Raw genomic sequence first — 14649 nt, forward strand, 5'->3', positions numbered from 1 at the left:
CCAGGATTGTTTTCAGATATCTCTCTAGAAACATGGGGGCTAGTATATTTAAAGAAGAGGTCTTCAGCAGTCTAGATTTCTGTACATGTCTTGTCTCAGAAGATCAATTAATGAATGATGGCATGTTTATCAAGCCCATTAACACAAAGCACACAAGTTTCAAGACCTCCACTTTCATGGATTGTATTGCTGCTTGACCTGGGTCAAAAAATGGGAGTTGGGAATATTACCACCTCAAGGGATTGCACATTTCTCTGGGACGTACCAATTTAAGGTAGGAATTTAAAATGAGTCTGAGAATAAGGGGTGTTTCTTGTGGTGTGCATCCAACAATTTTCATCGTAGCTTGAACATCATTCCAGAAGGTTTCAGGAAAGGTTTTGTGTGGCATGCTTCTATCAAGGGTGAGTAAGAGTCCTTGAGAGCTATGTTGCTTTTGGGGCTCCTCCATCCACTGTCCTAATAGGCAGTAGTTTTATCATGCAAGATGGGGCCCAGTATCTACTTGGTTGCTTTTTGACAAAGCTTTTCCTGTGATATTTTTTTGAAGGCTCTTTCTGAAGTGCTTGGCCACCGAGATAATGGGATAAATTGCTTTTCTTTTGTTGACAGGAGCTCCTCAGACTTTTAACCCAGCTGATTCTCTCTTGTGACCAGTAACACTCTTATTTTAGTCTGTTTAGTTGGGGACAGCCTTGCAAATGAATGCCCCAAAGTTACTAATCTGTCCACATATGTTTATTCAGTCATTTCAATTATATCAAGAGCTCAAAAGAAAGGAAAAGAACCAACACTTTTTCCAGTTTCTCTGACTTACAGCACACTTCTGTGACAACTTGGAAACATGTCCTGTTGAGTTCAGTGGGGCTTATTCCCATGTAAGTGAGGTTAGAATTGCAGCCCCATTCCTCTAATACACATGTCCATTTAAAACCCTGGTTCTGCCCCTGTTGCTACAAAGAGCATGATTTCTCAATGAGCATTTAGGATTTTTCCTTTGCTGGATTCCCCCCACCTATGTTCTTGATTATAATACACTTACTTCCAGTAATCTAAAACAGAATCATGAGCCTCCTTTCAGCTGGACATGTCCTCATGAGAGAAGTTTTATCCTGGAATATTCAGATGTTTTTTTAAAAAGATGATTATGATGGTGTAACAAAAGTGTTGCTTTGAGCCAAAGGACTGCAAACAAGCCAACCCAGACTAAGAATAAAAGCATCTTACCCCTCTTGCCCAGGCACTACTTAGGGGAGGTGGAATTGTTTCTATATTTGTGGCTGCTGATTCTGTGTTAAGAGGCTGCCTCTTTTTGCACATCTCACCACAATGTGACATAAAATAATAATTGGTAACACTCTTTGGTCAGATAAATTTAACAGCCCAAAGTTTCTAACTTTGATCTTGTCCTTTGTCAGAGAATACGTTGTTAAGAAGAGCTGGCAAGCAGAGGAATGAATGAGAGTTCCAGTACAATGTCTGAAAGGACACATGTAGAAGCTTGAGATACGATTAGAACTTCTCTTTTTCACACACGCACAACCCACCCCCTCGACACATACAAAAGTTCCCCTTTAGACACTATGGAGGACTTGCGAAAAGTGGAAGTGCTTTCTATAACATCCAACACCAGTCTTGTTTTCTGCCTTTAGTTTTCAGTTGAATCTGGTTTGGTGAGAGTCTGTCTTATGTACGTCTCATGACTACAGGCCTTTCCATGGGCTTAACATATGTGACAGGGTATGCAAAACTAAATCACCTCAGTAGTCTGGACAAATGCAATATTTTCTTCCGGCCGGCGAAGGGCATTTGTTAAGGTAACTGAACTCCTTCCAATTCTTTCTTAAAATAGTTTTCTAATGGTTGCAGCAAAATCTCTGGAAATGACTGCATTGTGTTCTCAAAGCATTATTTTCTGTCATGCTGTTGTGGTAGAATACAACCCCTAGGGCTTGCTTCTGAGTTACCCACAGGTTACTCCGTAAGCCCTGTATTCTTCCAGCACAGAAGGAATTGGTCGTGCGGGGGAGAAGACCCCCTGGAATGAAAGCATCCTAGAACCTCTGAAAGGAAAGAGGCCAGGGCAGGGTATTTCATAATATTTAGGAAAGAGACTTTAAGGCTGGAGTCCATTTACCTGGAGTAAGCCCCATTGAATTCAGAAGGGCTTAGGTCTAAGTAGGCGTGTAGGATGGCACTGTATGATTTGTAACCCTGTATACTTAATTGAGATGAACCCCATTGAGCACTGTAGGAGTTGCTTCTGAGTAAACATTCAAAGGATTGTGCTGCCTGGGAAGCAAGGACTAGGAAGCAGTAACAGAACAGAGATGTGCTTCTGTGGACCCAGGATGCTGTAGCTTTGCTGAAGCTAAGCAGGTCTGGGCCTGGTTAGTTCCTGGATGGCAGGAGTGCCTGGGGACTTGAGTTCCATGATGGAAAAAAGACAGGATATACATCTATTCAATATAGAAATTGCTGCCATAATTTTTAATAAGCACTTTATAATCCTTGTAGTTGCAGTGCAAAGCCAGCAAAGATGAAGAGGGCAGCAACAGGTGAAGGGCAGCTCTTCTGCTGTTTTGTGGCTGGAGCTTTAATGCGTTTCCTAGGTTTCTATCAAGAGGGTACAGTATCCAAATGGGCCACGTGTGAATATTTTGGAGGCTTAAGTAAGGAGAAGGAATCAGAAGCCCTTTGTAGAGGTGCAGCGGCCTCCCTTGAGTAAGTTCAATAAACTGGACCAGAGTTTGTCCTTTCTTTCATTTTGTGATAGTATTTCATTGCTCATTGGTGGTATTTGGCACAAGGTGCTGTCTAAAAGCATTTACTGGGCCAGTGAAGAAAGAAAGAAAACCCACAACTTTCTTCTCTGCCACTACCACAAAGGACAGTGGCTAACATTTGGAGATTGGGAGCAGTCCAGACGTTGTGGCTTCCAGTGTTGCAGGCATGTGATCTTTAGGCCTCTTGATTTTGGGTGTATGGAAAGATCCACACGGTCCACAACTGTGGCACTATCCCGTTTTCAAATACTTAAAGCCCACCTGTGGGTATTGGATAATTCTGCCCCCTTCCTCTCTAGGTTCAGATGGCTCTTCCTTACTCCATATCCCCACCGCTGATGATGTTTTGCAATAGGGAGAATCTGATGGAGTTTATATGTTCTTCGCTTTTTAATGGGACTTCAGCAGCCTAATGCTACCGTCTCCTAGTGTATCTGTTTTCACCTGCAATTTAATGACTTTATGTTTGTGGAAAGTCTGCCTTAGGATTTTACATTTCACTGTTGCCAAGTGTCTGCTGTCATAAGTTACCTAGCTTTAATTGCCAAGTTAGGCCTGAGGCCTCCTGACCACTTCTCTTAAGACTTTCCCCTAACCAGCTTTCACTGTATATTGTTTCACTGATTAAACCCAGAATAATCAGGCTGTTCTTTTAGTTCTTCTGTTTACTTTAATCTCTGTATCTTAAAGAATGCAGTGTAAACAGCTCAATGCTTGATATATTTCAGGTGGTAAAATAGAGTAGAAGCAACCTCACCAATTTTGGCTTTCCAAGCACACATAACAATCCCAGCAGCTTTTGAGGAAAAACCCTTATTAGTAGATGGGGTACAGTGGCAATCACTTGGGGTGGACATTGGTATACTAGGTAATGCATTTTTGTTCCTTTTTCCTGCACAGTTGAGCCCATCATTGTCAACCTACTTAGCATGTTGGCATCCCCAGCTAAATAAATAAGCTTGTTGCTACTCCCTGTCAGAAATCTGGTACCCCTCTTTGCCATCCAGGCATATGAGGTGCATTTTCTTCAGGAGATCCTCAAGTTACATCCTCAGTTTGTGAAAATGAACAGAAGAATTCAGGATCACTATCTGCAGTTCTCTAAATTGTAGTAGCTGGAAAGCCATTAAGGTCAAGGGTCCATCTCCCAGCCTTTGGATAGACACTTAATTTTTTACAACATGTCCGTCCACCCACCCTTGGCAAATGTCATTCTGGGTAGCGTGTTCTGCAAGCAGATTGTTGAAACTGGCAGCAGGTCCTGTGTCAGAGCTTCCTGACTAATTTTCATAACTCACTGTAGCTGGATTGAGCAAGTGAGCCAAAGCACATGCTATAGAAAAAGCAAGGTGTATTGTTTGTCCTGGGTGGTTAACTCCTTTCCAAATGTGCTTATCCGGTACAGCAGGGATGAGGAACCTTTTTTAGCCCAGTGGCTGCTTTCCCTTCTAGGCAGCCTTCTGAGGGTCACATGCTGGTGGTGCACAGGGACGGAGGCAAAAGCGGGCAGAACAACCTTTGAACAGTAGGTTAGTTTCTACGAAAAACTCACACTCCCCTTTCTCTTTCTGCCATCCAGGCAAGCAAGAGGCATTATCAGAGTTCAAAGACACCTTCCAGCCGGGCAGAAACACACAGGCAGTCAAGCAGGGCCAGTGAGAGCTGTTGCCTGGGGAGAGGGTAATGCCTGGGGAAAGTTCTGAGGGCCAGATTGAGGGGCCTGAGGTTCCCCACCCCTGTGTTACACTCTGCAGTTGAGAAGAAATCCTTAAGCCTGCCTTCAGGAGTGCTCTTAACCCTCTAGCACAGGTCCTTTTTAATAGTTATATTACAATAATTAAAGATTATATATTCTTTTTGTGTTTATTGGAAGTGTCTTGTGCATTCATGTAAGTGCCATGAGAACTACTGGGAAAGTGGCATAGAAGTATGTTGGCAAATGGTAACTGCTGCTTTCTGTGTCTAATTGCAGCCTCCCAAAGCTTCAGCAGAAGCAGCAAAATCTTGCACGACTCTTTAAGAGTCACAGGCCTATAAACTGGTTCCACTTTTAGTCTGCACATCTTGGGTCAAGTGTGACTTCCAGACCTGCTGATGATGACGACCTGAAAGCAGGTCTACTGTTCCATGTTGGGTGAGAGCCTGATCTACTTTTGCAGATCCTTTTTGCAGACGATACAGCTTATGCTGCAGGGGGCATTTCTTTGTGTGTAAGGAGTAGCCCTAGATGACTTCTCTGAATTCATTGTATAACCCTGTTCCGTTGACTTTAGCCTGGAACCTGAAGACCAAACTTGAGAGGTTAAATTCTGTGCACTGCTTAGTGAAGTGAGGTACAGCAGAAGGATGCCTTCCCACCCGCATTACTGCTGCCAGGCTGGCCTTGTGATTTGCCTTTTTGCTTTGGATTGTTCCGTGGGAAGCAACTGAACAATGCAAGGATTTCCTCTCGCTGACATGGCCTCCCTGCAGGCTCTTGATTTCCTTGTTTTTCTGTTCATTGGGTGGAGGAGGGGAATTGGTTCAATGAGCTCTGCCCATCCCAGAAGGTGAAGAGGTACCCCAAGAAACTTCTTTTGGCAAACGGAGTTTAGATGCAGGTTGGTGCCCCTCAAAAGGCAAAGGCCATGGGCCTTGTTTTTCTAATGTTCATCTAGCCAGCCTGGCCTGACCCATTCCCATAAGCAAAGACTCCAGGGGGTTACATCCAGCTGACTAATGTCAAGGGCAAGGAATGGATCCACAGTCCAGACATACAAGATGTTTTAGCCTATATGAATACCCTGCTGGTTCATTCAGCTGATGGAGGCCTGCAAAGGATCACTGTGGAGTTTTGCAGCCTTCAGAGGTGGTATTGGGGGGGGGGAGTAGCTGGTGCCAACTTTTACAGACCTCTTTCTTGCCTTTTGTGTTGCGCAAAGATGAAGAGTGCCCAGCCTGCCAGGGTGTGATTAGCAATAAGGTCAGAATAGTGGCTTATACCTGCATTAAGCATAGACTCCAAAATAGTGAGGTTCCCCCTCTGGAAAGTAGGGTAACCATGTTGGGAGTGTCTTCCTTGGGCCAGGGTGGGAAGCAGCATGGCAGTCCACTGCAAGCAGCAAACACATTCTCCTGCTGAAGGATCTCTTCCAGGGAATTTAGGTTGGTATGTCTGGAAATTTGAGTTGTTTGATGTAGGGTTCAGAGCTAGAGTCTAGGCTGCCTGGATTTGTCTCTGTTCTCTTATAGAAGCTTCAGCCTCTTGTACGCTATATAATGCCACATCAAGAAGTATGGGTCATCTTGCCATAGAATTGATTGATTGATTGATTGATTGATTGATTTAGAGCACTTGTACCCCACTCTTCAACCTAAAAGTCTCCTGGAGTGGCTTGCATACAATAGCTTGCAAGACAGCCCCTGCCTGCAGGCTTACAATCTGAAATGTATTTCTGCTCTTTCCTCCCCTTTTTTTTACTTCTATGCCACCTGCATCTTTTAGTCTTAAATACCTTGATTAAAATAAACTCCATAGATGTACCAATTGGGGCAGTGTGTTGCAGGTAAAACATTTCAACGTAGTGACATGCAACTGTTTCATATGTGGATGGTTAGCTTTTAACATAAAATTGTATGATGGAGGTGACATTTTCCCAGTGGTGAATAGTTCTGAGCACCTCTTTGAGGACTAATAAGGAGTAAGCAACTTCTCTACTGTCCATGCTTCCTGTGTACAGGGTTATTGGTCTCTGGGCCCAGTTCAGGGTGATCACATTAGTGAGCCCTAAAAAGCTCAGGCCCCAAATATCTGAAAGACTGCCTCCACCCCTTCCAAAGTTGTTGGGTGTTAAGATCGACTGAGGGGGCTCCCTTGGTATCCTCATCCTCAGAAGTGTGGGGAAGAGTGGCCCAGGAGAGGCCTTTCTTTGTGGCAGCCTCTAAATTGTGGGACTCCCTCCCCACAGAGTTGTGTGCAACATCTTCATTGGACAGCTTTCACTGTATGTAAAATACACACCTCTTTGCCCTGGCCTTTGTTTTTTGGGGACTGAACTTTTGTTGGATTTATACTGTTCTGTTCCATTCAGAGAGGATTTACTACATTATTATCATTGCAATGGTCTTAACTGTTTTTATAACCGTATATTATAATATTGTAACCCACCCTGGAACCTGTTGGAAAAGGGCAGGTATAAAATCTTAGAAATAAATAAATTACCTAGTCCACTTCTCCTGTACCAAGCCCAGTAAAATCTCAGGCAAGCCTCTCAAAAGTCTCATTTGCTACATGTCCCATAATTCCCTTCAGCCCCTCACAACTGACTGACCTCAGTTTACCCAAGTGGGGAACCTGTGGCCTTCAAGATGGTGGTGGACTATTTAACTTGCATTATTTCTAACCATTGGCTTATTCTGATAGGGGTTTGAATGCCTACAACCTCTGGAGGTCCACGTGTTCTCCATCCATCCCTGCTCTAGAAAAACTTGTTAAGGAAAGCATCACAATATAGCCAAATCACAAAAGCAACCTTGGAAGGGTTGGACTTGATTATTTCTTTTTGGTTTTGTTTATACATCCTTGGGAGTAATTGCCACCGAAGAAGTAGTCTTTAAAGAAGATCTTATTAATTTCTTCCTCCTCCCTAACTTGACTGTCAACAAGAGCAGAAGGGAAACTAAAGCAAGAAAGAAGTTTATTAAGCTGAGGCAATTCTTGGTGAGAATGTGGCTGCTGTACATGCAGGTCTTTGCCCACTGCAGGGGGAAGGTGGCACTGCGCATGCAAGTCCGTGGAGCTGGAGCATGTTCAGTCCTTCCACACTGAAGAGGGAAAACCAGCAAGAACCTTCATCCTGTCATAGAAGGAGCAAGTCATGGAGGTTATTTTAGTTGGGAAAGCAGCAGAGACAAGTGTGCTCTGAGTCAGAGTGTATTGTATCTCAGGGAGATACTCCTGAGTTTTCTTAGGAAGAATTGGAGCCTGTAATTTATTTTATAAAAGAAATTTGCTTGCCAGGGTATATTGTGGTTAGAGCAGAAAAGTTGGAAAACTTAGTGATAAGCAAAGTTTTGGGTGAATGCAGTTCCCCAATTCAGTACATTTTCAGTTCCCAATTGAATGCTGCTGCTAGTGCAGCAGGAGCGCAACATGAAGAAGAGAAACAGCTATATCTTCTCTGATCTCTATGAAGTCTTACCCCATTTGCTGGCATTGGTTCCCCCCTTCCAAATTCTTCTCCTTGATTACCATTCTATACCACTTCTCTTATTTTTGTGGGTGGGAACTTGCGACTCCTGGATTCTCTTTTGAAGGATGTCCTGTATGAGCAGTGACTAGATTGGATGCAGCTGTGGAAGATTCCCCATCCTGGCTGATTTAGCAAAAGAATGGGCCTTTTGTAGGGAGTCTGATATATTTTTATTACCTGCCTTTCTTCCACTAAGGAACTCAAGGCAACCTACATGAGGTCCTTAAATGCCCCTCCCCCGGTCCAGTCCCCTCACTGATCAGGCCTAGATATGTTTAGCTTCAGGAAGGTAGCCTCATTGTGTGTCCTATCAGACCATGTCTTACCCTTGGTGAGCTTGCTAACCTCTGTTTCCCCACCTTAGGAGAAGGGCAAAGGTGAAGCCCAGCCTCCTCCACGGCCGCCATGCCGTCTAATGCCCGGGCTGGCAGCTTGAAGGACCCTGAGGTGGCTGAACTGTTCTTCAAGGATGACCCCGAAAAGCTCTTTGTTGACCTGCGGGAGATTGGTCATGGCAGCTTCGGAGCAGTCTACTTTGTGAGTGTTGAAGGAGTGGGGTGGGGCGATATTGCTGGAATTGAACACACCCCTCTAGGCTCACCTAAAGCATGTCCTCCAGATCCTTCTTACTCATTAGCATCACACCTCTTTGCCCTCCTTGTGGAGAAGATTATTAGTTATAACCTCTGCATGTATGCCCCAGGTTCGGAAACAGTATGCTCCTGAATTTCAGCTGCTGGGGAACAACAACTGGAGAGGGCTGTTGCCTCTCCCCCCAACCCCTTATGGGCTAGTTGACCACTGTGGGAAACAGGATCTGGAGTGAATTGACTCTTGGTCAGATTCATCCAGGCTTCCTTTCTCGTTCTTATGAAATGGGTTCCTGTTACTCCCAACATGCCTCTGACCGGTGGACATCTCTGAGTGTGAGAATGCCCTCTTGATCTGCATTACTTTTTCCAGGCAGAGAAGCCAGCCTCTACTCAGCCCTCTGAATCGACTCCCTCTGAATCTGGCCATCCCTCCCCCCCCCCAACAGCTTCCTGACACTCTGTTCCTTCCACAGGCCCGAGACATACGTAACAATGAAGTGGTGGCCATCAAGAAAATGTCCTACAGTGGGAAGCAGTCTAACGAGGTTTGTGCTTCACCCCTCTTCTGACAACACTAGTCGCAGCTGGCCTGCCAGCGGACCTTGGTGATTAAGTTCCCTAGGTCTCTAGACCAACTGAGAGTGCCCTGGGTCCACTGGGCTCCGTCCCTTTCTCTCCTTCACCTGGAATTCAGGCTTCTCCATGCTCAGGCCCCCTTTGTGTATCTTCCAGAAATGGCAGGATATTATCAAAGAGGTGAAGTTTCTGCAAAAGCTGCGGCACCCGAACACCATTGAATACAAGGGCTGCTATCTACGGGAACATACAGCATGGGTAAGATGAGAGGGGAAGCTGCTCACATTAACCTTTTGGGCTCCAGGAAGATTTTCTGATCTTTGAATGATGGAGGTTTTGGATGGGTGCAGGAGGGGTCTGAGTAGTGGTCGGGTTTCTTCTTAGGTTAAAGAGCAAGTATGGATCTTACAAAACAGAGAGAGAGATTTTTAAAAAGCAAAATTCATTCATGGAAGTGATGGCTACATGATGTGGTTGTGGCTGCTGCTTTAAGATGGCTTTAGAAGGGGGGGTCAGGGCTAGGCAAATGCATGGAGGGATAAGACTATCTGTGGTTGTTAACCATGATAGCTAAATGGAACCTCCATGTGTAGAAGCAGTATACCTCTGAATACCAGTTGACAGGAGGGCAACAGGATGGGAGGGCAGTTGCCTTCTGACCTGCTTATGGGTTTCCTGAAGGCATCATGTTGGCTACTGTGGGGAACAGGATGCTGGACTAAATGGACCTTTGGTCTGATTTAGCAGGGGCTCTTCCTATGTTCTTAAGTGAATCGGAAGTCCCAGGTATGTAATGGTTTGGGGGACTGGTTGGTAGGTGGGGTTCAGAGGAATGTTCTGCCCTGAGCTAACTTCATTCCCTGCCTTCTTACCCCATCAGCTGGTGATGGAGTACTGCCTGGGCTCTGCCTCGGACTTGCTGGAAGGTGAGTACCCAAGACCATGTGAGATGGGTAGATATTCTGTATCCCTTTTTCCTACACTTATATGTGATGCTCTCTCCTCCCTCCCATGTTTCCTAGTGCACAAGAAACCGCTGCAGGAAGTAGAGATTGCAGCCATAACACATGGTGCCCTGCAGGGGCTTGCATACCTGCATTCGCACAACATGATCCACAGGTGAGATGAGCAGTCCTGCCCTGTGTGCCCACATCTTCCCATGCTGTTTTTAGGCATAGTCCACAGGAGCCTGGATGGCAGAATGGCCATGTCCCTATCTTACCATGAGGGTGCAGTCCTTATGGACCCTTCTGATTTTAAATTGAATTATTTGCTACTTTTAACTGCCACATCAAGGCCTATTTGCATTTGATTCATGCAAGCGATTCCTGTAGGGTTTTCAGCACAGAGACAGACAATAAACTTTATGAGCTGAATGCAAACTTCAGAGAAAGCTGCTTGAAACCTCCTGCATTGTAAGGGCATAATATGGCCTTGAAGTTGCTGCACCATAAAATCTGTATACTTCCTCCCTTCCTCCCACTTTACATCTAGAGAAATTGTGGCAAATGGCAGCTTTTGGTTTAAAACTGCAAGGTCAGACAGTCTGGCTGTGTTCATATATAATGGTAAGCCATGCTTTGATTTAACTAAGATTTATTCAACAAACCATGGGTTATCTTTCAGGCAGGCAAATAAGCCAAGAGCTTCTTTCTCGAAAACTTGCTTTGTTTTCCAGCTGTTCTTACCTCCTGCCTCCATAGTTTGACCACTCCACCCTCAATGCTCACTAGACAACCCATGGTTAAGCAAGGAGATATCACCAAACCATAATTAGCCATGGTTTCACATCATGGTTTGATGCCAGAAAACAAGCTATCGTTAGTCTGCTGGTGTGGGTTTGGATACCACATTTGGCTAAACAATGAAAGGCTTAGTGCTGTTTGCAAGCCAGGTCTCTGTGGCTTGAGTTTCTCTATATCCTAACTTGTATATTTAGTTGCTCATGCCCTTTGCATGATCCACAGGCAGGATGACAAAGCCCCCACAGTATAATTTGCAAGCCGTTGTTTATTGGGTTCTAGCACATGTCAGGGTCCACATGAATACATTGGCATGTGTTGAGAGAGGGGGACCATGCATACCATCAGGCCCCTCTGCCACATATCTAATGCCCCATCCTTGCACGCATTTATTTATTGCATTTACAGCCCACTTTTCCTCCAAGGCACTCAAGGTGGCATAGATGGTTCTCCCTCTCCCCATGTTATCCTCATAAGAACCCTCTGAAGGTGGGTTAGGCTGAGAGTGACTGGTCCAAAGTCACCTAGCGAGTGGTATGCCTGAATGAGGATTTTACACCTATTCTCCCTGGTCCTGGTCCAATACTCTAACCACAAAACCCCTCTGGCTCTGCTTTAGGACTGAAGCAGAAAGCCTTCTGTTTACACGTAGGCCCCCCTCTATGACTTAGAACTATGTGTGATCTGGTTATAATTGTGTAAGAAGTTGGCCACTTGAATAAGGCTAAGCAGTTCACCCTAACCATCTCCATCTTACCCCCCCCCCAGTTCTCAGTGCACACATCTCCTGCCACAATTCCATCCTCCTGCTCCCCCCCCCCCCCGCTTCTCACAATTGTTTTCCCTCTCTGCCCACCTTCCAGTCCATGGTTATCTCTGCTCCCACGTGCAGTTCTTAACCACTAAGCTTTGCCTTTTCCAGAGATGTGAAAGCTGGGAATATCCTGCTGACTGAGCCAGGACAAGTGAAACTGGGGGACTTTGGCTCGGCCTCCATCATTGCTCCCGCTAACTCCTTTGTTGGCACCCCATACTGGTAAGACAGCAAGAATTGGGTGTTTGTGTGACCCGGGAGACAAGCGGGAAGATCTGTGGCAAGAAGCAATTGTAGGCCTCGCCCTTCATTAGGAGAATAGTGTTTGCGTGAAAATATGGCAGGGCAAATTGGGAGTGAGGTTCGATGTGCGCGAACTTGGTTCCTAGAAAAGCAAAGAGAATTTAGTGGATTTGATAGGGCCTGCATTTTCTGGAGGGAAGAGTTGGAGATGTTGAGAAGTAGAAAAGCAAAGTGGTACTGCGTGGAAGCAGAGGGTTGCCCTTTTTTGCAGATAAAATGCCGTATATCGGGGTGGCTCTGTAGATGTTGTTGCTCTCCAGCTCCCATCATACCTGACCGTTGACCTGGCTGGCTGGTGCCAATGGGAGTTGTAGCCCCATGACATTTGGGGACATTACATTCATTACCACCCCAGCTATAGATTCTTAACAAGCTGTGAATCATGATCTCAGGCCACTGTGAACTGTGCTCTTTCCAGGATGGCTCCCGAGGTGATCCTAGCCATGGACGAGGGGCAGTACGACGGCAAGGTGGATGTCTGGTCACTTGGCATCACGTGCATCGAACTTGGTATGGGATGTGCTCTTAGGAATAGAGAAGGTGGTGTGTTCCAAGAACCTCCTTGCCCTGGCAAGCTTAGAGCTGCCAGAGTTCTTAAGGTGGGGGAGGCAGGAGGGGAAATGTCTTGGGGGAAAGTGAAATGTCGCTGTTAACATCAGTGTCCCTTTATCGCCAGCGGAGCGCAAACCACCCCTCTTTAACATGAATGCTATGAGTGCCTTATACCACATCGCCCAGAATGATTCTCCGCTGCTCCAGTCCAGTCACTGGTAAGAAAGGCCCCCAATTCATGTGTTTATGAAAACGAAGGGCGTTCTAGGACCTTGGAAATAGGGATTGATGGGTTTAGAGCTGGGACCGGTGACAGAAGCTGAGGTTGGAGTTGGAAAGAAGGCAGGCCTCCTGGATTTCTCTTTCTTTACTTCTTTCAGGTCTGAATATTTCCGGAACTTTGTGGATTCGTGCCTGCAGAAGATCCCCCAGGACCGCCCAACCTCGGATGTGCTGCTCAAGGTACTGCTCAGCTCAGCTGCACCCTGAATAGGGGCCTTTTGTCTCCTCTACCCATAGTCCACTTATGTCTCTGAAACTTTGGTCACAACACAGCCCTGTCTGTGGGACAGTGAAAGTGAGGCTGAGGGCAGAAGAGGAAAGCTGTTTTTCTATTAGAAATTTCATTGAGAGGAAAACAGATGCTGGGGACTGCCAAGACGTGAAATTAGCTAGGTAACATGGGGTGGGGGGTGTAGGTGGGGAGTTGTCACGTGGGATCAACCTTCATAAGTAACTCCCTTCAACATTGTTCCCCAGGAAACAACTATACAAATCTTCCGTTTTGTTTTTCATTGTTAAAAAGATGCTCCACCTGTGAAAAATAATGTTTGATTCACCTCCCAGACAAGCTGAGAGTGCACTGTGTAGATTAGTTTGAGTCGTTAGTGGAACAGAGTTAATCCAGTTAAAGTGGATTTGTGAAAAACTTGCTCTGGAGAACCATTTTCAACCAACCTCGTGCTCATTCTTCCCCAGCATCGCTTCCTCTTGAGGGAACGTCCCCAGACAGTTATCATGGACCTGATCCAGCGAACCAAGGATGCTGTGCGGGAGCTGGACAACCTGCAGTACCGCAAGATGAAGAAAATCCTTTTCCAGGAGGCACAGAATGGCCCAAATGCAGAGGCACCAGAAGAGGAGGAGGTTAGTGGTTCTACCTGGTTCCCCAAGGCAACTTCTTCCCGCTCCAGCCTCCTCCCCAACCTCTTACCCTCTCTACGTTCCTCTAGGAGGTGGAGCAGTTTCTCCACCGTACAGGCACCATCAACAGCATGGAGAGTAGCCATTCGGTGCCCAGCATGTCCATCAGCGCTAGCAGCCAGAGCAGCAGCGTCAACAGCCTGGCGGATGCCTCCGATGACGACGATGGGGCTGAGATTGCCATGATGCAGGAAGGCGAGCATACAGTCACCTCCAACAGCTCCGTCATCCATCGCCTTCCGGTACAGGATACGTGCGCTTTGGGAATGGGAACAGGAGGGAGCAGGATTGAGTGGGTTTGGGAAACAGTCACTTGTGCCTTTCCATGATCAGAGCCCAAAGAAGCACGGAAGCAGGCACGCTGAGTTGCTGCCGTAGTGAAGGGCAAAATTTAGGGAGCAGCTCCGGTTGGGTAGGAAGCGTCAGTTGCCCTGGCCTTCCTCAAGCTCTCCCATGCCGGTGGGTGGCGGTAGGAGGTGGTAAAGATGCGGGAATCGCAGGTTGGTCCTGCCCAGGTGGGTTAATTGTGGGAGTGGCCCACCTCTGAATGTGGGTTGGATTTGCACAATATGATAGGAATGGTGGTGGGGAGCAAGGCAGTAGAGACCAAAGAGTTTGGGTCTGCAGCTAAAGCATCCTTAGCTCTGAAAGCCTATTAGACCCATTGCTTCACAGCTAACCACATCTTAAGCATAGATTTATCCCACCTCCCCACTCTGCCCAGAAACCAATGGTTGTAAAGGACACACCTGACAACGTGGGATTTTGGGGAAATTTTCCTGTACGTATTAGGCTAATTTGCATAGGCTCATATTCCATTGGACATTGTTCAGTTTGCATCATCAGAAA

The 14649-nt window shown here is 46.1% G+C and overlaps 1 protein-coding gene across 2 annotated transcripts in view; it reads left to right on the forward strand.

Annotated features, from left to right (window-relative positions):
• Window positions 1-14649, forward strand: part of TAOK2 (TAO kinase 2) — a 38190-nt gene that overhangs the window by 1910 nt on the left and 21631 nt on the right. For both annotated transcript variants that reach the window (XM_081836405.1, XM_081836406.1), the window contains exons 2-12: window positions 8382-8554; window positions 9084-9155; window positions 9343-9444; window positions 10067-10112; window positions 10209-10305; window positions 11851-11964; window positions 12464-12555; window positions 12722-12815; window positions 12978-13059; window positions 13576-13743; window positions 13830-14042. In XM_081836405.1, the coding sequence (XP_081692531.1) occupies window positions 8423-8554; window positions 9084-9155; window positions 9343-9444; window positions 10067-10112; window positions 10209-10305; window positions 11851-11964; window positions 12464-12555; window positions 12722-12815; window positions 12978-13059; window positions 13576-13743; window positions 13830-14042 (1212 nt within the window). In that variant the 5' untranslated portion in view covers window positions 8382-8422. The remainder of the gene's footprint in view (window positions 1-8381; window positions 8555-9083; window positions 9156-9342; window positions 9445-10066; window positions 10113-10208; window positions 10306-11850; window positions 11965-12463; window positions 12556-12721; window positions 12816-12977; window positions 13060-13575; window positions 13744-13829; window positions 14043-14649) is intronic.

This window comes from Podarcis erhardii (assembly GCF_964252035.2).
Source record: "Podarcis erhardii genome assembly, chromosome: 13".
In the NCBI taxonomy this organism is placed as follows: domain Eukaryota; kingdom Metazoa; phylum Chordata; class Lepidosauria; order Squamata; family Lacertidae; genus Podarcis; species Podarcis erhardii.